This window comes from Neltuma alba, unplaced genomic scaffold, assembly GCF_004799145.2.
Source record: "Neltuma alba isolate B1F8T4 unplaced genomic scaffold, ASM479914v2 tig00007660_pilon, whole genome shotgun sequence".
In the NCBI taxonomy this organism is placed as follows: Eukaryota; Viridiplantae; Streptophyta; class Magnoliopsida; order Fabales; family Fabaceae; genus Neltuma; species Neltuma alba.
The window spans coordinates 15,741-42,211 of NW_021634841.1; the positions used below are offsets into that span (position 1 = coordinate 15,741).

General features: G+C 34.9%; 3 protein-coding genes across 3 annotated transcripts; all 3 read left to right on the plus strand.

Annotated features, from left to right (window-relative positions):
• The first annotated feature begins 407 nt into the window (after nucleotides 1-407).
• On the plus strand, nucleotides 408-6,626 carry LOC114753070 (4-coumarate--CoA ligase-like). The gene is made up of 5 exons (XM_028941738.1): nucleotides 408-1,456; nucleotides 3,013-3,211; nucleotides 4,285-4,498; nucleotides 4,788-4,890; nucleotides 6,291-6,626. The coding sequence occupies exons 1-5, from the start codon at nucleotides 467-469 to the stop codon at nucleotides 6,399-6,401; spliced, it is 1,617 nt and encodes a 538-aa protein (XP_028797571.1). The 5' UTR covers nucleotides 408-466; the 3' UTR covers nucleotides 6,402-6,626.
• Nucleotides 6,627-8,563: 1,937 nt separating this feature from the next.
• LOC114753071 (4-coumarate--CoA ligase 1-like) lies at nucleotides 8,564-11,100 on the plus strand. Its single transcript, XM_028941739.1, has 5 exons — nucleotides 8,564-9,598; nucleotides 9,742-9,940; nucleotides 10,042-10,255; nucleotides 10,395-10,497; nucleotides 10,990-11,100. The coding sequence occupies exons 1-5, from the start codon at nucleotides 8,564-8,566 to the stop codon at nucleotides 11,098-11,100; spliced, it is 1,662 nt and encodes a 553-aa protein (XP_028797572.1).
• Nucleotides 11,101-19,068: 7,968 nt separating this feature from the next.
• LOC114753069 (4-coumarate--CoA ligase-like) lies at nucleotides 19,069-26,362 on the plus strand. Its single transcript, XM_028941737.1, has 5 exons — nucleotides 19,069-20,184; nucleotides 20,299-20,494; nucleotides 23,924-24,137; nucleotides 24,375-24,477; nucleotides 26,036-26,362. Exons 1-5 carry the CDS (start codon nucleotides 19,189-19,191, stop codon nucleotides 26,153-26,155), a joined length of 1,629 nt encoding a protein of 542 aa, XP_028797570.1. The 5' UTR covers nucleotides 19,069-19,188; the 3' UTR covers nucleotides 26,156-26,362.
• Nucleotides 26,363-26,471: the final 109 nt, after the last annotated feature.

The following is a 26,471-nucleotide window of genomic DNA, read 5'->3' on the forward strand; positions in this document are numbered from 1 at the left end:
GTAAAATACCAAATAAGCCCACCCAACCGGCTCTACGGCTCCACCCACTTCTATATTACCACACAACCAGATCTGAGCGAAACTTAAATTGGAATTTGGAAAGTCTAGTCACGCAAGATACCGTTGCTCTGGTCCCTTTTATAGATTGGACAGACTACTTTGACCCACACTGAAAAGAATATTTTGTATAAATATATCATTTTATTTTTTATTTATTATTATATTAATTTTATTTATACGAGATATAATATATATTTAATAGAAATAAAATTAAAAAATTATTAAATTTTAAATAAGAATTAATAAAATTTAAAATTATATATATATGAAATTTATTAAAAAAAATTTATAAATAGGATGAAAGTAGCACGTGCCATTTATAGCATCAGAACTCCGCCTTCCTTTTCTCTTCCCGGAAAAATCCACCCCTTACTTTCCTTCACTTTCCCAGTAACCAAAAACAGAGATGGAAACTCAGCAAGACGATGAAGAATTCATTTTCCGTTCCAAACTGCCCGACATTTACATCCCATCCCACCTACCATTGCACGGTTACTGCTTCCAGAACTTGTCACTATTCAAAGACCGTCCCTGCCTTATCAACGGCAACACCGGCGAGATCTTCACCTACGCAGATGTCGAACACACCGCCCGGAAAGTCGCCGCCGGTCTCAACAACCTCGGCATCCAACAGGGCCACGTCATCATGCTCCTCCTCCAGAACTGTCCCCAATTCGTCTTCGCCTTCCTCGGCGCCTCCTACCTCGGCGCCACCATCACGACGGCCAACCCATTTTACACCCCGGCCGAGGTCGCCAAGCAAGCCACAGCTTCCCAAGCCAAGCTCATCATAACACAATCATCCTTCGTCGACAAGGTTAAGGATTTAGAGACAAAGAGTGGCATCAAAGTGATGAGTATCGACGAGACGACTGATTTTCTCCGCTTCTCGGATTTAACGAACGCCGACGAAGGGGGGCTCCCGCCACTGAATATCCCCGCAGACGACGTCGTTGCGCTTCCTTATTCATCAGGCACCACAGGGCTTCCTAAAGGGGTTATGCTCACCCACAGAAATCTAGTAACAAGCGTGGCTCAACAGGTTGATGGAGAGAACCCTAATCTGTATTTTAAAAGCGACGATGTGATTGTGTGCGTTTTGCCTCTGTTTCACATTTACGGGTTGAACTCTGTGTTGCTGTGTGGGCTTCGAGTCGGTGCTGCGATTTTGATCGTACAGAAGTTTGAGATGGGGACGTTACTGGAGCTGATCCAGAAACACCGAGTGAGCATTGCGCCATTTGTGCCACCCATAGTGTTGGCTCTGGCTAAGAGCCCCGACCTGCATCGATACGACCTGTCGTCTGTCAGGTTGATCTTGTCTGGTGCGGCTCCCCTGGGAAAAGAGCTCGAAGATGCTGTGAGGGAGAAGCTTCCCCAAGCCATACTCGGACAGGTAACTGATGAATTTCTACGCTACAAATTAATTTAAAAATTGCAGGGATCTTTTTGAGGACTAACAACTATGGTTTTTTTTGTTTTGCCCCTTAATATGATTAATTAATTTACTGAATCAGTATTTTTAACATGTTATGCGATCTCTTCTTTCCCCCCTTTATTCTGATGATATGTCCAAGAATTGATATTCTTTCTTCCTCCATTGATGAGAGATCTGCATAATTATGGTTATTTCTACTTGGGTTTATAGTTAAAGTACGTGTCATTGGGAAATAAGATTCTATATAAAAAGGTTGGGTTCTAATATAAATAAAGTATTTATATAATACATAAATATTCACATATTTTTAAATATCTAAAAAATTAAAACCCTGCCTTATCCTCTCTCTCTTCTTTTTTGGGGGCCTACTTATTTACTTATACCGTTAAAATTTAAGATAATTTCAAATTTTCAATAATCCAAAAAGTCATAAAAATGCATGAGATTTAATATAGACACCAATAAATTCGGTTTGCATAGGGTAGAGTCAAATTTGCATTAAATGTAACGAAAGAAACAAAAGCACGACAGCCATATATGGACTTGGATGCTTTCCTTATCCTAACTCCGATATTTATATAACATAACAATTAGTTAACTAATTTGAATATATTAAAAAAACTAATTAATTAAATTAGTTATTTGTAATAAATAGGTATTATCTTTTTTAAAATATCCTTGTTAATCAAGTATATTGGCTAGAACTATTATTGTTATAAAAACTACTTTGAGAAAAAAAATAGATAAATATGACAGACAAAGTGGATTGGGGTCTTATATTTAAAATCAAAATAAAAGTTAAACAAAATTTTATATTAAGAAGCAGGGGTAATACGTTTTTTTTTTCTCCTCTCCTCATCTTATTGCGATCATTATAAAAAAAAAAATAGTTGAAATTCGATACTTTATAGAGTCCTGATTTTTGTAATTTTTATTTAGTTTTAAGTTACGAAATGTTCGGATCAAAAATTATTTATTTATTTATTTTTACGTAATATCATCATAACCATAATTTTTGTCCCTAAGATACTGAATATCAGCCGTTCATTTTTTATTCGACGATAAAGATGAGAGAAGGAGAGAAGATTAAGTGGGAAATACAATTCTGACAATGACTGATTATTAAAAGACATAATTAAGATTCAAAAGTATTAAAAATAAAAGATAAGGATTAAGAGCGAGATTGAGAAAATGTATCAAAAAAATATTTAGTATGAGAGATTATTTGTTATATGGGATTAGACAAACCTATATATATGAAATTGAGAAATACTATTGGAGAAAGATGGCATTCCCCAATTCTACTTTTATGGATTTGTTTAGTCTTACATAATAAGTAATTATTTATAATAAATATTTTTTAATAATTTTTTTAACTACAATCTTAATTTTCATCTCTCATTTTTAACTGTTTTTGTACCAGGGGGATCTAAAAGTTTGTCCTGGAAATTGATTGCTGGTAGTTTATTCTTAATATATACATTTGGAAACTCTGAATGATGGTGAAAGTGCAGGGTTATGGAATGACGGAGGCAGGGCCAGTGCTGTCAATGAGCTTAGCGTTTGCGAAAGAGGCGTATGGGGTAAAATCAGGTGCGTGCGGGACCGTCGTAAGAAACGCCGAGATGAAGATCGTCGACCTTAACTCCGGCGCATCCCTTGGCCGCAACCAACCCGGTGAGATTTGCGTCAGAGGACATCAGATCATGAAAGGTACGTATACAAATACAACCTCCTGTCCTAATTATAAGAGTCAATTGACTAATTTGAGGAGATTAAAGAAGTAAGTTGAGTTAGTTATTTGTTCTAAATAGATGTTGTCTTTCCTAAAACATCATTACTAGTCAAGTGTATTAACTAGAACTATAATTATTAGAAGGATTATCTTGAAAAAAATTGAATAAATATGAGAGGCAAAATAGATTGGGATCTTATATTTAGGATTAAAATAAAAATCAAACAGGGTCTTATATTAAAGACCGGAGGTAGTATTTTTTTAACGTGCGAAAATGGAATGAAATGAACAAGAAAATTAAATTTAAAAAAATGCTTTTCTGAAAATGCAACATGTGTTATAGGTCTTTAAATAAAAATTAATAAGACAAAATAGTCATTTCCAATTAATTGATGATTAATTAAATATTCATCCAAAGACGTCTGCAGAACTGTATAGTGTATACTCATTCAAAGGGGACTGAATTTTACTCAATTTCACGGGGAGACCACATTACATACACACGCATATTCCTTTCTATTCACAATATAAGTCACTTTAGCTAATTATCAGAACATAAAAACGTTGTTAATTCATTAAATCGATTTCAAATTGAAAGTTTTTTCCAACTCTACCTATATTAAAAAAGGTTGTGAAAGAGAGAGAAAAATAAAAGGAGGCACATTATATTTAAATTTTAAACATTAGTTGTAAGGATAAAATTGACAAATAAATATTAATTACTCTTTAAGTAGGTTATATTTCGGATTAAGCCATTTTTTAGAAGCCACTTATATTATAGACCGAACGGAGTAATTATACTGATAGATACATGTATGTATCATTATTAATGCACGATGTTACAGATCATAAATGTTGTGAAGTAGAGCTAGAAGGATTATGACTTATCAGAATAGTACTCTATATATATATATATATATATACACACACACACACTATCCGGTCTTAATTATAAAATTTTATTTGTAGTTTATAAACGAGATTTTATAATTAGTATCAGAAGTTAGTATATAGTAACAATGGATCAAGTGGGTGATGATGACGTGGACAGGTTACATAAACGATCCAGAGGCAACGAAGAGAACAATAGACGAAAAGGGATGGCTGCACACAGGTGATATTGGTTACATAGACGATGATGAGGAGCTGTTCATTGTGGATCGCTTAAAGGAACTCATCAAATACAAAGGCTTCCAAGTTGCTCCTGCCGAGCTTGAGGCTCTCCTCATTTCTCATCCTTCCATTTCTGATGCTGCCGTTGTTCCGTACATGCACACACCCTTACTTATTTCCTTCTCTCATCTCGTTCGTTCTTATGTACATCACGCACACCTACATTATATTTTGATAGAGCGAGTACAGTGAGGAACTCTGTTTTACTATATCTGGTCTTTGATATAAGGTTTAATGTGTAGTTTACATTGAACTAAAAGTTGCATTTTATATTATCTTATATTAAAGATCAAAAGTTGCATATATATATATATATATATATATAGATTATTATTGCATTGGTTAGAATGAGGTAGGGGTTGACTGGTTTTCATGGTGCAGGATGAAAGATGAAGCTGCAGGAGAAGTTCCAGTTGCTTTTGTCGTTGCATCAAATGGTTCTAAGGTCTCCGAAGATGAAATCAAGCATTACATCTCCAAACAGGCAATGTCCCTTTTCTTATGCTTCATGTTATATACTTCTCGCTCTCACTTTCATTTGTTAGATATAAATTAACTTGTTTTCATCCCAAAAAAAAAAGGAGAAGATCGTTATGTGGTCTTCAAAAGAAATTATCATAACATGTGAATTATAAGTTTTCATACAGAAAATGACGACAAAATCCATGATGCTCACTTATTATTTGGATTTTTTAGTAGTAGTTATATTAATTCCTTGAAACCTCACAGTAATTCTCCTAAAAGCTTCATATGTGTGTGTATATATATTATGTTTTCTTCTTTTGGCGAAAATTTGGGATCATATATTCTTAAATTTTTAAAATTTCTAATAAACTAGACTGATTACAATCACAAGAAGAAGTCAACCCATCGCACCAGAATGAACATACACGTACCTGCGCTTGATGTTTTCCTTTCCCCTTTCGTCTCTTCCCATAACGACGGAGGGGCGCCTGCTTGCCTCTGTATCTTGTCCAAAAGCTTTAAATAAATGAGGGCAGAAGTTGGCGAAACTTTACTGACTTGATAAGCCAAGACTTGAATTAGGGTGTCACCATAAATATTTTTGTGTTCCTGTTGTTATCTCCACACACCTAAAAAGCCACAGCTACATATTAATTAATTGGTCAAAATTATGTACTCTTTTTATTTTTTATTATAAGATCTAATTTTTTTTAATGTATTTGTTCTTTTTTATAACATCTCTTTGAATTTGTCTAAGCATTTAATGAATTGTTACCTATTTTACTCTTAATTTAATACATTTAATCCATTTTTTTTTATTTATCTCACTATTACTCTCTCACATTTACTTATTTATATAGTGTATATTTGAAAAAAATTATATTTCCTACATATTAATTGCTTTTAACTAATTTTAACTGTTTTTTAAACCGCATAATTTAGTTAAAAAGATCTTATAATAAAGGACAGAGAGAGTATAAATGTCGAGTAAGAAAATTAATTTCTAACATATCCTTCAAATTTGAATTGACATTTTCGGGAAAAACAAAAATTGAATTTTTACTAGTAGGTTTCTTGAAGAACTTGCTTAACACTATATGCAGAATAATTTGTAAACTTCTGGAGTTTGGCTGAGAATTTTATACAAGTCCTCGTGTAATATACGAGTAAAATTTAAAACTTGATAGCTTATCCAATGTTTTTGTACAAGTCCTTTTAGATACCTACTAATAATAAGTTAAATTTAACGAATTAATTAGGTTTTTTTTTTTACCTAAATTCGTCTGTAATTTTTTGAAATAACCATTGTTGAACATTTGAAATTCAATGATCTTAAAAGTAAGCAGCATTTTCTGACGCTCTTTCGTTATTGTTAGTGAACTTCGGCTTTTTTGTTTTGTTTTGTGGTTGTTTGAGCAGGTTGTATTTTACAAGAGAATCAATAGGGTCATCTTCGTAAACTCGATTCCAAAGGCCCCCAGTGGCAAGATATTGCGCAAAGACCTAAGAGCAAGACTCATACCAAGTTAGGCCTGTTAGGTCCAAATCCCAGCCCACACAAATATGGGCCCAAATGACCCGGCCTGGTATGTTACGGGGTGTAGTGTTGTTGTTGTACTTGTTGTTATGATGGTGATGATGATGCGTGTAAATGTGGAATGTGAGAGGAAAACTCATCCAAGGTGTCACACTTAATTTACTCATAAATTATTGTATAATTGGAGTGACTATAAATAAATGCAATATTTTGACCAAGCTCTCTTGCATCCAACCAGGTAGTTTGAATTAGGGGTTGGTCAGTGAACAATGGATTTAGAAATACAATACTCCCTCCATTACTTATGAAGTTATGATAAGAAACAATCTCATTTAATTATTTCTTATCTAAAATTTTAAACTAGTTTTTTTTTTTACTGTTATTGTATATATTCACTTGTTATTTCTCTGCAATAAATTTTCACTCATTATCTCTTATGTACTTTTTGTATAAATATAATAAGGTATAATTGAATCTACGTGTCTGTATATATTAGCATTTATTCTTTTTAACTAAATTTAATTAGCATTTTGAACCATGCGATTTTGATGGTTTCTTATAAAAAAGAACGAGGAAGTATAAAATAAATAGATATTTATTTATTTTTAACTATAGAAAAGAAAGTAGTTTGTTATTTGTAACCATCCAACTACTTTGGTTAATTTCTCAAGTGGATTATAAAAATTCTCGAAACATTATGTGAAATCCTAATTTCTTGAATGTTGGGATTTTGCAATCCGATAACACTAAAAGTTTCTCTTAAATCTTGTTAAATGTGAGATTGTGAATCCAAATCCTTTATAAGGAATATTTGTTTGAATTATGACAACAAAATCCTATTATTTAGATTACATGCTAGTTAGACTAAAAAGGTTTCAGCTTTTCAAGGTAAAAGAAAAAGGAGCAATCCTTTTTCTATCAAAAAAAGAAAAAGAAAAAGAAAGGTAAACGCGGAAAATGTTTTTAGGGGAAATACTTTTAATTAAGCTCATCAATGATCAAGTAAATTAAAAAAAAAAAATCAGGGGACACAGTAACCAACAGAAGGTTGGTGGTAGTATATAGATCGAATTGAAACAGTGGGCTAAAAGCTTTGGTTCTATTTATAAAGCACTTCCAACATATTTTGTATAGACTAAGAAAAATCTTAAACCGTGTTAACTCTTCATTAAAATATGATGACTTTTTAATTTTATCCTTATTTAATATATATACATTTTTAAAAAATAATTATTTACACTATAATAATTTACACTATAATAAATGAAAAATAAAATAGTACATTCATACTAAAACTTTAATGAAGTAACTTATAAATAACACAAAAAGAACATTCTCTCTCTGCCTTATAAATAGTACTGGAAGAGTAATAAAGAGCATGGAAATTGGAGAAAGCTAGGCTGTTATGGAGATCATAAATTGGAGTCAAAGCAAGAGACTTAAAGGTGAGAGAGAGAGATATATATATATATATATATATTTTATATACAAAGTAAAAGATATTAATTGGGTCATTTTGTATGAATTTGAAAGTGGAGAGAATCCAAGTCCCATTTTGTACATATGTGAGCGCCGTTTAGTGTCTTTAGTACACGTGGAAGTTTCTTTTGACTTTTTAATTCGATCCATTTTTTTTTTCCAGAAACGAAGAAAAAGGCCTTCAGCATTAGGCAGAAGATGGAAGAAAACTGGGATACTCTTCCGGTCCTTATTATAAAACCCAATTTAACTTTTTATTTGGTCCTAATTATAAGACTCCAATCCATTTTATCTCTTATATTTATATATTTTTTTCCAAGATAATCCTTCTAATAATGATAGTTTTAGCCAATATACTTAATTAGCAAGGATATTTTAGGAATGACAACACTTATTTATTATAAATAACCAATTTAACTTACTTCCTTAATCTCCTCAAATAAGTCAATTGGGTCTTATAATTAGGACCGGAGGAGTATATAAGTTGAGAGTAGACATTGGTAGAATTTGAAACTGGGATTTATACGCTGACAAGTGTCCACCTTGACCTCTTCCTTATTCTCCACGTACGTTTTCATCAAATATCGAGCTCCTTTCTGAAACCATAACGGGCTCTAATTCACTCGCTTGGTCCCCATATATGGAGCTTCTCAAATTCAAGGCCACCAAACAACAAATGGAAACGGAAGCGGAAACAGGAATTGCATGTGATGATGAATTCATTTTCCGTTCTAAACTGCCTGATATTTGCATCCCGACCCACCTCCCACTTCATTCTTATTGTTTCCAGAATTTTTTGCAATTCAAACACCGTCCCTGTTTGATCAACACCAAAACCAACCAGACATTCACCTACGCCGATGTCCAGCTTATTGCCGCAAAAGTCGCCTCCGCTCTCAACGACCTTGGGGTCCGACAAGGCCACGTCATCATGCTTCTCCTTCAGAACTGTCCCGAATTCGTCTTCTCCTTCCTCGGAGCTTCCTCCCTCGGAGTCATCGTCACGACGGCCAACCCATTTTACACCGTAGCGGAGGTCGAAAAGCAAGCCACCGCTTCAAACACCACGCTGATCATCACGCACGAGTCCTTGCTCGAGAAGGTTAAGGATTTCGCGAGAGACAACAACGTCAAACTGGTGCTTATCGACGATGACGAGGCAACCCTGCCGCAGGAGGATATTATGTCTAATTTCGTACGGTTCTCCGATTTGATGAAGGCCGAGAAGAATAATATCCCTCCGGTGACGATATCTACGGAAGACGTCGTCGCGATGCCTTATTCATCAGGCACCACAGGGCTTCCCAAGGGAGTGATGCTAACCCACAAAGGCCTGGTCACAAATGTGGCTCAACTGGTTGACGGAGAAAACCCTAATTTGTATTTGGAGAAGGAGGATGTGATTGCTTGCGTTTGTCCTCTGTTCCACAGTTATTCGTTGTTTACCATTCTACTATGTGGGCTTCGAGTCGGTGCTGCTATTTTGATCATACCCAAGTTTGAAATAGCGACGATGTTAGAGTTGGTTCAGAAACACAACGTAACGGTTGCGCCGTTCGTGCCGCCGATTCTGCTGGCCATAGTTAATTACCCAAACCTGCAACAATACGACGTCTCGTCGATAAGGATGATCATGTGCGGGGCAGCCCCCTTGCGGAAAGAGCTTGAAGATGCAGTGAAGGCTAAGCTTCCTAACGCTAGTCTTGCACAGGTAAGTTTTGTTCATTGGTTTTCAGTGCATGCAAATGTACGTTAATGACTCGCAGAAGCGGGACCAAGCTAGCTGTTCATTTTCCAATGTAAGTAATTGCATAGATTTACATTTAATTTGAAGTAAGAGATGTGAAAGTGCAGGCTTATGGGATGACGGAGGCTGGTCCAGCGGTGGCCATGAGCCTAGCGTTTGCTAAAGAGGCTTGCGAGGTGAAATCAGGTGCGTGCGGGAGCATAGTAAGAAACGCTGAGATGAAGATCGTTGATCCTGAGACTGGCATATCCCTTGCCCGGAATCAAGCGGGCGAGATTTGTGTTCGAGGCAATCAGATTATGAAAGGTGCGTCAGTAACAACGCGGCAACTACACACACACACACACATGCAGAGAGTTGGGATGAGAAATGATGGAGAGTGACAGAAACAAACACTTGGTGTGCAGGTTATGTAAACGATTCAGAAGCAACAAAGAGAACAATAGATGAAAGAGGATGGCTGCACACAGGTGATATTGGATATGTGGACGATGATGAAGAGCTGTTCATAGTGGATCGTTTAAAGGAAGTCATCAAATACAAGGGCTTTCAAGTTGCTCCTGCTGAGCTTGAAGCTCTTCTTCTTTCTCATCCTTCCATTTCTGATGCTGCTGTTCTCCCGTATCTACATATTTCCTTAGCTTCTTTCTTCCTCATCCCATGCATTTTATATCATAAATTGAAGAATCAAATATTTGTAATTTACTAATTTATAACTAACTAGGGCTGGCTGGCTGGCTGGCTGGTTGGTTGGTTTCAGGATGAAAGATGAAGTTGCAGGAGAGGCTCCTGTTGCGTTTGTTGTGAAATCAGAAGGTTTCAACATCTCTGAAGATCAAATCATGGAGTACATCTCTGAGAAGGTACTTATACTTTTAAACGTGTAATCACATCACTTAATTTTGTCCTATAATGTTTCTATTCCTTTGTTAAAATGGTCTCAAGTGCGTCTCAGAATAATTTTGTTAAAAAAGGAATTTATTTCTGCTCTGCATGCTTCAAGAAACAGGCCATAATGATCGTTCTTTGAGAGATTTTTTTGTTTTTTGTTTTCCTCAAAATAATGTCCCTCTTACTTGTAATAAAGTTTCTAAGATACTCTTCCGGTTCTTAATATATGACCTAATTCTTGAATTAATTTTGGACCAAAATATAAGACTTATTTATCATATTTATTAATTTATTTTAAATTACCACTATGGATGCTCCCTCAATCATAATCAAATGAGGAAGGGAGGGAGGATATTAAGAGTATATATGATTTATTTAATGAATATTAGAATTTGTGTTAAATATGTGAGTTAAGCTTGGGTTTCATTTTTGGGTGAAACAAATTTGGGTTTTTTGTGCGACAGGTGGTGTATTACAAGAGAATCAAGAGGGTCTTCTTCGTGGGCTCTATTCCAAGGTCACCCTCCGGCAAGATTCTGCGCAAAGACCTAAGAGCAAGGCTCCCCAACGAGTGATGCCTGCTAGGCCCAATATGAAACTCCCTGCCAATGTTGAGGCCCGGTTTGGTAGGCCCATGAAGCTTTTTTTTCCCCCAAAAAAGAAATGTGATGCGGAACTCCCAAGAATAGTTCCAAACACAAAAAACAAGTATACATTTAAGCTATACTAAAATAGTGACATAAGTTCGCTCAAATGAATGATGAAATTAAAGGTCAAGGTGCATAATTTTAATCTTGATTTTTTTCTAGGCACGCTGATGATGACCCCGAAATATTAAAAGGGCGGCAAAATATTATTATCATTTAAGTATTAAAAGGGTGAATATTATGAGGAGAAAATTGTCTTATAATGAGTTGTCTCCAGGTCCATCCTCAACTATGTGGCAAGCTTTTTTTTTGTTGTTGTCAATTTTAATAAGAGTAAAATTTTAAAAAATCAATTTAATACATTTTTTATACGAAAATGTACTACAAATGATTTATATTAAGGACCAGAATGGTAATTTTTTTATTCGCGTAATATGAATAGTTTTTTTTAAGTAGTTGTATTCAAGGGCAATGACCTATGACTTGATAATGAAAAATTGAAAAGTCACCAATTTTATTTCGTAAATATTACCTCCAGTTTTAGTTATAAGATTTAATTTATAATACAATTTACAATGTAAATCAGATTTTATAATTAAAACAGAAAGTAGGATTGGGTAGTAGTTTTAAAAGTGAGGAATCTGCCATCAAGACTTTCCAAGGGTACGTGACACTGACTCCAAAACGTTTTTAGGTTATCTGATAATATAAGTTAATTTATCGATATCATCAGTGTATCATCATCACCATCTTTTTCTAATATATAAAAGCAATTTTTTTGAGCCATGGCTTGGCTTATGTAGAATAGTAAATATAATTTTCTAAAACCAGAGAATCTACATTTGGGGTTTTGAATTTTAAAATTAGAATTTCACTCCGATTAAAAATCACATATAATCATTTATGTTAATATATATAATATAATATAATATAATAAATCACGTCATTTACAATTTATGAATCGCAATAAATTTTTCAGGAATTTATACATATAGAAAGAGAATGATGATAATGGTGCATAGTGGTTAGTCATCACCATAATTAAATAATTTGACGATTATTGTTTAATATTTGAAGTATGTGATCTCTTCTATCTTCTTAATTAATTCTTTTTAAGATGATAATTGAAGCGTATAGACTTTATAAATTTTCATAAGGATTCCATGTTCAGCCAGCCCTCCTCCCACACCTCATAGTCTCCCATATACAGGTTGACCAGATTAGATAATGAATTGTTAAATGGTTAAATATTAAAAATAAAAGAGAATTACAATGAGATTTTAAAGAAAAAAATAATTACTAAAAAGTCCCAACAAACGACTTGTAATGATAATTTTCAGAATAAGAAATGACAACTTTTGAAACTTATTTTGTAATTATTTTTTTCTTTGAGACCTCATCGTAATTCTCCCTAAAAATAATGTGTGTGTGTGTGTTTTTTTTTTTTTTTGCAAAAAAATAATAATGCACGTTAAACTATCAAGGCTTCTGTCCGGTTATTCTCATATGTTATTGTCTCCCCTTTTATGTCCGTTGATCTACCTATTTTTCAATGACGAACTATATGTGTAATTTTTATTTGATTAAACTAGTTAATCTAAGAAATACCATTTTCTAATGGACCTAATTGACTAATTTAAATAGATTAAGGATATTAGTTAAATTAGTTAATATAATATATATTTTTGTAAACTACACTAAGCATTTTTTTAATTCTCCCTCTCTCTTTTAATTATTGTTAGATGAATATTAATAGGGTTAATTTGAAAAAAATTGATAAACATGTGAAATATTACCTCTGGTTCTAATTATAAGATCTCGTTTGTAGATTACAAACGAGATCTTATAATTAGGACCGGAAGTAGTAGGTTTTACATATAGGACTAATATCAACTCCTCAATTAGCTCATACATTAAAGACTGAAGAAGTATAATTTAAAATAATTATATCGTAAATATCATTCCATTTTGAAAATTGTAATAAATATATTATCATACTTTACTAATGTGATGTTTCTATATGTATGTGTTCATGCTTCGTATTACCATCAACGCATTTTGAATTTCGATTACCGCACAGCGAGTGACATAATGACTTCCTGCTGTCTTTAATGAAACTGAAAAACCTTTTAAATCGTAAATATTTTCTATAATTTTTTCCCAAAAAACTATTTTCCATAGAGAAGATTGTAATGGATAGAATTGTTCTGAAAAGAGGCGCACCATCCAAGGCCTTTTACTATTCTTTATATAGACAAGGGAAAAACCCTATTTTACAAGAGATGATTACACGTGTCTACTATTGTACATCATGAATAGAACATACTAGAAATAATTATTTGGACTTGATCAGTTTGGGCTTTAGTCTGCTGGGCTGTTTTATACTTGAGCCCACTATATTCTTAACATCCCCCGTCAAACTGGGCCTCGGTGAATGAATGAGGCCTAGTTTGTCTCTAAAAGCCCAGAGCTTCGATTGTGATAAGGCCTTGGTAAAGATGTCAGCGAGCTGCTCAGATGAAGGAACATATCTGACTGTGAGGTGCCAATCGATGACTCTGTCTCTGAGATAATGAACATCAAGTTCTATGTGCTTCGAACGGGCGTGAAAAATCGGATTAGATGCTAAGGCCGCAGCACTTAGGTTATCGCACCATGCAATCGGTGGCTGTTTCAGTCGGACTCCAAGCTCAGCGAAGAGGGATTGGTACCAGGCGAGTTCAGTAGCTAAATTAGCCAGTGCTCTGTATTCAGATTCAGCCGAAGATCGTGCCACAACATGTTGCTTCTTGGCAGACCAGGAGATTAGAGAGTCTCCTAAGAAGACGCAGTACCCACCGACCGAGCGTCGATCATCGGGGCAAACCGCCCAATCGGCATCCGAGAAGCCTTGTAAGTTGAGATGAGTACTCGGCTTGATGTGCAACGCCAAATTCATGGTTCCTTTCAGGTACCGAAAAATCCGTTTGAGTGCTTGCCAATGAATGACTGTCGGTGATGATAAAAATTGACTTAATTTGTTGACTGCAAACATGATATCTGGCCTGGTATTAGTTAGGTACTGCAAGGCCCCAATTGCTTGTCTATACATAGTTGGATCTTGAAAGGGCATCCCGTCGTCCTTTGAGTAATGTCTGTTGATTACCATAGGAGTTGGAACTGTAGAACAGTTAGACATATGAAATCTGTCCAGGATAGACAAGATATATTTGCTTTGCTTCAGATATAGACCAGTGTCGTCTCTGTACGCTTCAATTCCCAGAAAATGATGTAACTGACCGAGATCTTTGAGAGCAAAACATGAGTTGAGTTGTTTGATAAACAGTTCAAGAGCCCTTGGTGAGTTACCAGTAACCACTATATCATCCACATAAATAAGAACAAACATGACACATTCAGGACGTTTCAGGAAAAACAGAGAGGTATCACACTTAGAGTGAGTAAATCCCCAGTTCTTCAGTGTAAACCTTAATTTCTCAAACCAAGCTCTAGGGGCTTGTTTTAAACCATAAAGAGCCTTCCTTAACAAGCATACATGATTAGGATGCTTAGAGGATATAAAACCCTCAGGTTGTTTCATCAGAACTTGTTCTTGTAAATCACCATTGAGAAAGGCATTATTAATATCTAGTTGTCTAATTTTCCAGCCAAATGTGACAGCTAGAGACAGAACAAACCTCAGTGTAGAAGTCTTCAAAACTGGACTGAAAGTCTCGTCGAAATCTTCACCTGGTCTTTGTTGAAAACCTTTAGCAACTAGTCTGGCTTTAGGCTTGTAACCAGATCCATCAGGTAAAGGTTTAGATTTGAAAACCCACTTACAGTCCACCAATTTCCTTCTACCATCATAGGGAACTAGGACCCAGGTATGATTCAGCATAAGAGCCTTATATTCATTCTGCATTGCCTGTCTCCATTCGATAGAGTTCAGTGCTTCTTTGATATTGACAGGTTCTTTTAAAGGATCTATACTGGTCATGACAGTTCCAATGTATGGTTGTTTGGGTTTGTAGATCCCAGATTTACTTCTAGTCACCATTTGATGTCTGATTGGAGATTCATTGACTGTTGTTGATGTTGATATAGGACTGTTCCTTTCTTCTTGACTGCGTGTAGGAGACATAGTCAATGAAGGTTGCAAATCTTCATTTGCTGAATTAATAGGCTGTGTTGCATATTCCTGAATATTGCTCTGTTCAACTTGTGCAGGGATTGGATCCAGAACCGGAAGAGAACTTGTGACTGGTTCATCTTGAACCGAAGCAGGCTGGTTAGAGTGTTCCTCATGACAATCACTAGCAGGACAAGTTCTTGGAACAGACGACAGGGCTGATTGAAAAAAGGACTTGGGATGCACTTCTTCTTCAGGTATTTTATTCTTATTTAGAAAACCTGCAGAAAAAGGAAAGTCATGCTCATTAAAAACCACATGTCTAGATATATAAACTCTTCCGGTTGGACTTAGGCATTTGTAACCTTTGTGATTGTTGCTGTAACCAATAAACACACACTTGATTGTTCTGAATTGTAATTTGTGTTCATTGTACGGCCTAAGACATGGGTAACAAGCTGTGCCAAATATCTTGAGTTGTTCATAATCTGGAAGTTTTCCAGTGAGTCTGAAAAATGGTGAGATTCCACCCAGAACAGCCGATGGAAGTCGATTTATTAACTCAGAGGCAGTGTGAAATGCTTCCCACCAGTAGAAAAGAGGCATTTTAGCCTGTGCTAGGAGAGTCAAGCCCATTTCCACAATGTGTCTGTGTTTTCTTTCTGCTCTTCCATTCTGTGGAGATGTATGTGGACATGAGTGTCTAAAGTGAATGCCTGATTCGTTTAAGACCTTACAAAATTTTCTATATTCTCCTCCCCAGTCACTTTGGATAATCTTAATCTTGCTCTCAAATTGTTTTTCAGCAAAATTCTTGAACTGAATAAACATATGAAGTGCTTCATCTTTAGTTTTCAAGGGAAAAATCCAGGAATATCTATTGTAATCATCCACAAATAGTATATAGTAGCGAAAACCATTCATAGACTGAAGTGGTGAGGGTCCCCACAGATCAGTGTGTATTAATTCTAATGGTTTAGATGCATGTGAAGTAGAGACTTTGAATGGTAGGGAGTGCATTTTTCCATATTTGCAGGATTCACAAAAACTGGGTTCATTTTCATTGCTAATAGAAACTTTCAAGTTACATTCTGCAATGAGTCTATCCAGAACCTTGTCACTAGGATGACCAAGCCTACAATGCCAAAAAGTTCTACTAAAAGGTTTAAAACTAGATACTGAATTAACATCTTCTTCTGCCGCCAGAATCAAGTCTTTCTTCTTTTCATTTTCCTTCAAGTCCAGCACTCGAAACATGCCTCCACTATTTGGTTTTCCCTGCAACACTACCTGCCCTGTTTCCTGGTTCTTCACAGAAACACCTCTAGTATTAAAAATCACATCAGCCTTGTTATCATGAGCCACTTGATATACACTGAGCAAATTCTTTTTAATGTCTGGAGTATAAAGAATTTTATTCAGTTTAACCTTCTGATTACCAATATTCTGAATAGTTGAAGAACCAATTTTTCGAGCTCCTAATTTAAAACCATCACCAACAATAATATTCATCTTACCATTAGGATCAGAAGCATTTTCAATCTTGTTGATGTCATTAGTCACGTGGCTTGTAGCTCCACTATCCATGTACCAAGCATCATCATTAACAGTTTCAGGATAGGCCCAATAAGCACTGTCTAAGTCAGAGTATGTGTTTCTGGTCATCTTTCTGCTTCCTGAAGGAACAAAAGATCTGTCAAATCGATAAAAACAGTTTTCAACTATATGACCAACCCTTTGACAGAGTTGACATTTTGGAGGACCCTCATTGTTGTTGTTATTGTTGTTTCTGCCAGGACCACGTCCAGTTCTGCCTCTGCCCCTTCGTCCTCTATTTCCTCTGCCTCCACGCCAATTTGTTCTGAAAAAGGAGCTTTGATCAGATCTGGAAGAAACTGCATCATCAACCCGAGCATAGTTGGCAAAGTGAGCAAAAGTTTAGAAATTTGTTGAAGTTGCTCCAAACGGCTTTCATAAGTGTAAAGTTGAGACTGCAGCTCAATCCAGCTTAGTTCATCAGCTCGGTTTGAAAGTTGAACAACTATTGGGTTGTAGTCTCCGTCTAAACCATCAAGAACTTGAATAATCAGATCTGATAGAGGCAGTGGACTTCCAGCGATAGATAGTTGCTCAGCTAAGGTCTTCATTTTCGCAAGATATTCAGGTATCTTCATAGATCCTTTCCTGGTCCTTTGAAGCTCAGAACGAAGAAGAAGAAGAAGCCGTGACTTGGTTTGTGCACCAGCAATCTCTTTTGCAGCAAGCCAAAGTCCAGCAGAAGTTGACACAGAGGTCATTTCAGCAGAGATCTCCAGTGTCATTGAGTTTAGAAGCCATCCAAATAAGAGTTGGTCAGCTGCAACCCAGTCCTCAAAAGCTGGGTTTATCTTCGTTGTATCTCCCTCTGTAATAAACTGAGATGGACATCGCCTGGTTCCATTTATGAACCCTTCCAGTTTGTGACCTTTGATAAAGGGAAGAACATGTGTGACCCACAGAGAATAATTAAATATGTCCAACTTGACAGAGCAAGGCTGTGTATGGGAGTTCTTTTCTGTAAGTTTAGCTAAGATGGAGGCAGAGACAAAAGAGCTCTCGTCATTCTTAGTCAGGGCATTGTTTGGTGAGCTAGGGTTGTTGTGTGACTCACTTGGTGCATTGGAAGCAGCCATTGGTTATTAACCAGCTCGGCTCTGATACCAAGAGAAGATTGTAATGGATAGAATTGTTCTGAAAAGAGGCGCACCATCCAAGGCCTTTTACTATTCTTTATATAGACAAGGGAAAAACCCTATTTTACAAGAGATGATTACACGTGTCTACTATTGTACATCATGAATAGAACATACTAGAAATAATTATTTGGACTTGATCAGTTTGGGCTTTAGTCTGCTGGGCTGTTTTATACTTGAGCCCACTATATTCTTAACATCCATGATTAATTAATTCATTGAATGACAATTGTAATTAAACATTCTGTTAACTATTACATGGTCCGAGTTTATTTTATGTTAGTTTTTTCATATTAACTGATTCGCCTGTGATATTATATATGTAACAGATATTTTGATTATAGAGTTAATAAATTCAAAAATTTTAAATCAAGTTTGAGCTTTCTTTCATTTTCAATGAAATTGCCAATGTATTCATCCCTCCCCTTCATTCTGTCGGAACATTTTGGAAAATTTGCCCTAATTTTCTATATATAGTATATTAATTATTCCTTTGAAAAAACTGTGCTCCATCTTTTTTAATTTATAAGTCATTAATTATTTAAATATACACCTTTCACAAAATATAAGGCATATTGTGGATCATGTAGGACAAAGCCAAGGACTAATTAGTTTAAAGGTGTAGAAATTTCACAAGTCACTATTTTTTCCGAACAATTTTTTTTTTTTTGCATTGCTAGGGATTAACCTCTTAACAACATGTTTAAGAGACTCGATTACAAATTCCACATCTAATTAGTTAAGTTGAAAGGGATTAGGAATTGTTGTTCCAACAATTTTGAAGAAAAGAAAAATATACGAATATTGTATTGATGATGAGGTTTTTTTTCTTTTTTGGGCAACATATAGATGATAGGTTTAAATGTTATAAATATTATTGGTTGGCAAAAAAAATGCTAAATGTTATTGATAAATTGATTAAATTTTTTAATCCTTATACATACTGACCGAAATCTGTGATTCTCCTTGTAAATAATCTGTGATGTCACAATCCACCAACATCATTAGTATTTATTCTAGCTATTTGGTGCCACTAATAAGGGGGAATCCCACACACCCATACCCATACCCACCAACCTCCATTTTCACATCGTATTGTTCTAATCTCCTACTTCATTTCTCTCTCTCCCTTCTTTCTCTTTGTGTGTTCAGCAAACTGATCTGCAGTTTTTAATGGAAGCTCCTCCGACGGAATTCATCTTCCGGTCGAGGCTCCCCGACATTTACATTCCAACCCACCTTCCTCTCCACTCCTACGTCTTTGAGAACATATCTCAGGTCAAAGATCGACCCTGCCTTATCAACGGCGACACCGGCGAGATCTTTACCTATGCCGACGTTGAGCTCACCGCCCGCCGTGTCGCCGCTGGACTCAGCAAAATCGGCATCCGACAAGGTGATGTCATCATGCTGGTGCTCCGGAACTGTCCCCAGTTCGCTATGGCCTTCCTGGGAGCCTCCTTCGCCGGCGCGGCGGTAACCACCGCGAACCCCTTATTCACTCCGGCCGAGCTGGCAAAACAAGCCACGGCGTCCAAGTCGAAGCTGATCATAACCCAAGCGGCTTTCGTTGAGAAAATCAAGGATTTCGCGGGTACACATGGCGTTTCGCTCATGTGCATTGATTCTACTTTTCCAGAAAAGGAAGGTATTTTACATTTCTCTCAACTCACCCAAGCCAACGAAGCTGATATGCCGGCCGTCAAGATCAGCCCTGACGACGTCGTGGCACTGCCGTATTCCTCCGGCACCTCCGGCGTCCCGAAGGGTGTGATGCTAACGCACAAGAATCTGGTAACCTTCGGCGCTCAGCTCGTGGACGGCGAAAACCCGAATCAGTACACCACCAGCGACGACTTGCATATCTGTGTGCTTCCATTGTTCCATATCTATGCGCTTAACTCCATTCTGCTCTGTTGTATCCGAGCCGGAGCAGCCATTCTGATCGTGAGCAAATACGACGTCACCACGCTGTTGAGGATGATCGAGACTTACAAGGTGACGATGGCCTCGTTCGTGCCTCCCATCCTATTGAACATCGTGAAGAGTGAGGAAGTTGATCGGTACGACCTGTCGTCCATTAGGATGATCGTCACGGGAGCAGCGCCGGTGAGCATGGAGCTACAAGAAGCTCTGAGGGCTAAGCTTCCACACGCCGTGCTCGGACAGGTTGATTTAATAAATGATGTTCATTAAACACATATAATTGCGATTGATTTAATGGATTATAGAAGGGAATTAAAGTTAAAGTTAAATGAGGGATTAAATGAAATTAACGAGCAGGGATATGGGATGACGGAGGGTGGCCCTATATCGATAAGCCTGGCGTTTGCGAAGGAGCCGGCGGAGATGAAACCGGGTGCGTGCGGGTGCTTGATAAGGAACGCAGAGATGAAGATCGTGGACATTGAGACGGGAGCTTCGCTTCCAAGAAACAAAGCTGGTGAAATCTGCATCAGAGGAAATCAAGTTATGAAAGGTACACATTATTATTATCATTAATTAAGTTGAAATTATTAATTAATTGATTCATAATGTCGCCTGTGATTGTCGCTTCCATTAAAATTGGGAAAGTCCAAAGTCCAAACATGTACACACACCATATGCATGAGGTAGGCGTCCTGTTACATATGTTAATAAAAAATTATTAAATCCTTAATAAGTCATAGTATTATTTTGAATTTATTATGAATAATATATTTTATTTATCAAACTTTATTGGGACAGTCTCATTAAAAATCACCTGAAACAACGAAGTCAGGTTGATAAATTTTATAAACATCTAATTAGTTTATAGACATAACTTGATATTCGTGAATTTAGACATTTTGCCACATTATTTTAATATTTTACCACTCCTTTTTATTATTTTAAAGACACTTTTGTTCGAGTTAAATAAATATTTGTTATTGTGATATTTGAAAATAATAATTAGTATTACTATTTCTAATACTTAATATAAGAGTTAGATTATTAATTTATTAATATTAAAAAAATTACTTGGAATTAATTAATTTTTTAAACACACTTGTTAATAATGTGTATTGGAACTATCATTTGATATTAAAAAAACCATTGTTTGGGGCTAAAATGTATCATATTGAAAACAAAATAATTTGGGATATTTATATTTTAGATTAAATTAAATTTCTTTATATTAATAGACGGGAGGAAATAATTGAAGGGGCCTGGTACTAACATAGGAGCAGGTAGGCATCAGGTAGGGGTACGTGGAGAATGAAGAAATGAGCCCATGAAACTTGGTGACCCATCTCCTTAGGCTAGACGTGGAAGTGCCTTTAAAAAGTATGTCATACAACTAATGCGCGCTAGGAATTAGGAGACGTCCTTATGGTGACATTTTCCGTCATGCTGACCTCACATCCTTGGTGGTGTTTTTTGTTTTTTTCTTTGTTTTTGGTTTAAAAGGGTTCAATTTACTTTCTAATTTCTATTATACTCCTCCGATTCTTAATATAAAACTCATTTAACTAATTTAATTAGATTAAAAAAGTTAGGTAAATTAGTTAATTATAACAAAAGCAACACATTTTTCGTAAAACACCATAATTATCTTTCTTAATACCCCTATCTCTTCTAACTGATTATGGTTGATGGAGTATCCATAGAGATAATTTAAAAAAAATTGATAAATATAATAAATGGGTCTTATATTTAGGATCAAAACCAATTCAAAAATTGAGTCCTATATTAAGGACCAGAGGAGTATGATTATATGCTATTATTCCTTTGACTCCACCATTTAAGATCTTACTAGTTAAAAGATGAATATTTTAGGGAAAGAATGATTGCATTTTTTACACAATAATAATAAACAATCAACTTATTAAATTTTTTAAAATAATTTAAATAGGTTTTACATAGGATGAAAAAAGATTTTCCTGAAACATAATCCCTGACCTAGCATCAGTCTTGACAAGATTCTTGCTATGTGGGACAAACGAGTCACCTAAGGAAGATTTTTTTAAAAAAAGTGACGAAATAAACTATAAAACAGCTCACCGTTCACCACCCTAGTGGGGTTGGTGAGTTTTAGATGATATACGTAGACACAAATAGACCACTATTTGATAGTACTACCTCATGTTCTAATTATAAGAGTCAGTTGACTAATTTGAGGAGATTAAGGAAGTAAATTGAGTTAGTTATTTGTCCTAAATAGGTGTTGTCTTTCCTAAAATATTCTTACTAATCAAGTGTATTGATTAAAATATCATTATTATAAGGGTTACTTTAGAAAAAAAATATATAAACATGAGAGACAAAATAAATTGGGATCTTATATTCAGGACCAAAATAAAATTTAAATAGGATTTTATATTAAGAACCGGAGGTATTATATATTTTGATTATTGACATGTATGTGTGTAACGATCTACACAGTATGTCACTTTTATGATCTTAGCTTAAGCTTTTATATGGACTGACGTTGTGTTTATTTATTTTATTAAAAAGCTCACCAACACTTCTGAATAATTTTAATCTAATAGCAAACTTTATACATGTCCGTCCTACAAATAGAGAGAGAGAGAGAGAGAGAGAGGAGGGAGGGAGAGAGAAACGTACATCAATTCCAGGGATGATCATCATCGAGTCTCCATCCTCACCAACCACCAAATGTTGAATTTTTTGGTTTTCCCTCGTTCTTAACATTAAAGGGTATTTGAGTGGTATACAAAATAAATATATAAAATGAGTTTTATCTTGATTCACATGAAAACACCTTTTAGAAGTAGTTTTTGCTGATTCTAAATATCCCTTAATGCCCCCTCAAGCTTAGATATTCAGGATTCCGAGATTATGAATAGGAATAGCTGCACGTACCTGTAGCTTGAATTTGAACTGATTAATCCCATCTCATATATTAAATATATAGTTATATATTTTTCCGGTTCAAAATATAAGTTAAACTATATTCATTCCACGTTTATCAAGAATTAGTTAAAATAAGTTTAAAATAATAAATTTGTAAGGCATGTGTTCTTGTTATCCAAATATGTTCTTGTTAATAAAGATAATAAGTAAAAAGATGCAATAAATCAATCAAAGAGAAAAAAAGAATATTTGGAGATAAAATTGGAAAAAAATTCATTAAATATTTAAACAAAAATAAATGTTATCTTACAAAAAAAAACCAAACCTGTTCAATAAAGTTTAGTTTATATTTTGAACCTAGGTTGTTATTATTTATGGGCATAAAAAAACAAAATTGGTGAAGAAGAAGACAAGACTCAAAAGTGATGGAGTAAGATAATTGACATGCATTATCGTTGGGGGTTGGTGAGGTTATTGCCCGAAAATCAGTCCCAGAGAGGCCACATATGGAACCCGCTGGAGGCATAAAAAGGCATGCACCAACTACTAACTACACTTAATGAAGCTGGTAATAATAATAATGGTTGAATTTAAATTTAATTTAAATTAACTAACCCCATCAAATACTTAGATACTCCTCCTATCCTTGATATAAGACCCATTTAATTAATTTGATTAGATTAAGGAAGTTAGGTAAGTTAGTTATTTATAAGAAATATGACATATTTTTCTTAAAATATCATAATCATCTTTCTTAATAGCCCTTTTCTTCTTCTTGATTATGGTTGAGGGAGTATCCATAAAGGTAATTTAGAGAAAATTGATAAATATGAAAAATGGGTCTTATATTTAGGATCAAAATCAACTCAACAATGAGGTCTTATATTAAGGATCAGAGGAGTATATTAATCGTTATGACTGAGAGCTCACGTCGTAAATTAAAAGTATATATGGTTTGGTTTATATTAGAGGTGTCCGTGTCGTTAGGTTGTTGACTTGTATAAAGTTAGACAGAGATGCAAAAGTGGGTGGGATATTGACTTTGGATGTGTTGTGGTGGGGGGTTGGTAAGGGTACTTAAACGACCCGGAGGCGACGAAAACGACGATAGACCCAGAAGGATGGCTTCACACGGGGGACATAGGATACGTAGACGACGATGGGGAAGTGTTCATTGTGGACCGTTTGAAGGAGATCATCAAATACAAAGGCTTCCAGGTGGCTCCTGCTGAGCTGGAGGCTCTCCTCGTCTCCCACCCGTTCATCTCTGATGCTGCCGTTGTTCCGTGAGTTCCTCTTTCTAATTTCAATTTCACTACCTTAGCTTCATCATCATCATCATCATTTAGAAGTTTTAAAGAATATGCTTCCCTTCAATATAACACTGTTCTACAAATTATAATTTTAAAAATGATTTAAATAGGTAAAAAAGATTTTTGTACTTTTTAAAAAAAAAGTATTTTCGAGCAAGCAAACACATTATGAGGTAATTAATTTATTCTTACATAATTTGGATTGATCAGGATGAAAGATGAGGCTGCGGGAGAGCTTCCAGTGGCATTTGTGGTGAGGTCAAACGGTTCTGAGATCTCTGAGGATGACATTAAACAATTCATTTCTCAACAGGTTCTTAATCTCCCCCTCGCTCCCTCTCTCCATCTCTTTTATTTTATTATTTTCGTTAATCAGATCTCCGTTATGCTTGCGTCCCAGACGTGATATAAAATTATAAATCATATTTTGATTTTGTGTGGCCGGCTTCGTAAACGGGTCAACAGACTGATATTTTTTTTTTTTTCAAGGCCAATTAACATGTTATATTACTTACCAAAGCCGGCTCCAAGTGTCTGAAACGTATTAATTATTAAAAAAGTTAAAACTTTAATATAAGGGATTTTGTTGGCAGAAAAAAAATAGTGGGATTTTCATAAATCGTGTATGAGCATTAATTACAAATAAAATTGTTAGAGCTTCGTAAAGCCAGTAATTAATGATTTAATTTTTCCGTCTAGAGGTCGATTGGTCAGCCTTATTAGGAGAGAAATGATGTTTTTAGGATTCTTTGATTTATATTAATAGGGAAAAAACCAGTAGAGGCAAATTTATGAACTTTGTTTAGGGGGAAATTTTGGGAGAAATTTGTGGGAGTGTGGAATTTGAGAATGTAATCTTCACTACATAGGAAATTAGAGATTTTTCGTGTGAACAATTAGATATTCAATTTGGATATGCTAATTCTAATTTACCAGTGGGACAATTTCCTTTTTTTTTTTTGCATGACAAATTAGGAAATTTGATTTGAATTTGGAACTTTTCAGGTGGGAAAAACAATTTGGGGTTTTAATTAAGAGTAGTTGGCCAAAAAATCTCAATCTTCAGTGCATCGAATTTCAAAGATTTTCATAAATTATATCCATTATAAATTTTTAAATCATAAAACCAGAGTTAGTCCAAACAACCTATCCAGAAACTATATTTTATTCATAAACTTGTCCCATACAAAAATTTTGTTCCGTTTTGAAGTATTAATAAAACTTACGTACCGTCATCAGATCTAGAAGAGTATATAACGTCGGAATTAATCATCTGAAGTCAAAATTTTACGCCATTAACAAAGTTAATTATACACTACTCTCCGGTTTTATCATAAACACCCAATAACAATATTGCGTAAATTAATAAAATTAGTTATCTTTTAAAAAATCAAAATTATCCACAATAAAAGTTATTAATTAGACAAGCTTCGTTAATTAATTAGAAAATTTTATGTTAGGAAATATTAGCTGAAAAAATAAACATTTTAGATGAACACATTTATATTATAGAAATATTATGGAGTTTCTTATAATAATCAAGAAGCATGAGGAATATTATATTATGCAATGTGCACGTTTAAATTTGTAACAACTTGCCTGTAAACTTGTGTGCTAAGATAAGCAACCACACGATGACTTGGCAACTCATCCTGCTTTATTTTATTTTAATTATCGATAGATATTAGATAGTTTAGATAGAACAAATTTGACTTAGTAGTTGGGATGTAACATTTTAATTTGAATATTTAAATTTAAAACGAGGCAGAGAAATTCTGATTTCGGAGAAGGTCGGTATGGTTTAGTTTCATAATTAGACAAATCACCTAATAATTGATTTTGATTGAAGGATATGCTTTGTCTTGTGGCAGGTGGTGTATTACAAGAGAATCCACAAGGTTATTTTCACAGACACTATTCCTAAAGCAGCCTCTGGCAAAATTCTGCGGAAGGATTTAAAAGCAAGGCTGCCATCAGATCTGGACAATTAATTAATTAACCTAATCCCACTGCAAATCAAATAAGGATTTAAAAAAATCAAGCCATGTGTATGAGTTTTTAATATATTATTAGCAGTTATATATTGTTTAATGTTTTCATTTGCTTTTGTATATGAGAGTTTGTTGCCATAAATGCAATTGGACATATAATGCAAATTAAAGTGCACACTTGAATAAATTGTATTAAAAGATACTTTACATTATACAAGTTCATGTCGTTAACATAAGAATTAAATAACTAATTTGTAAATACTAAAAAATTAGTTAAATTAGTTATTTATAATAAATAAGTATTGTCTTTTCTAAA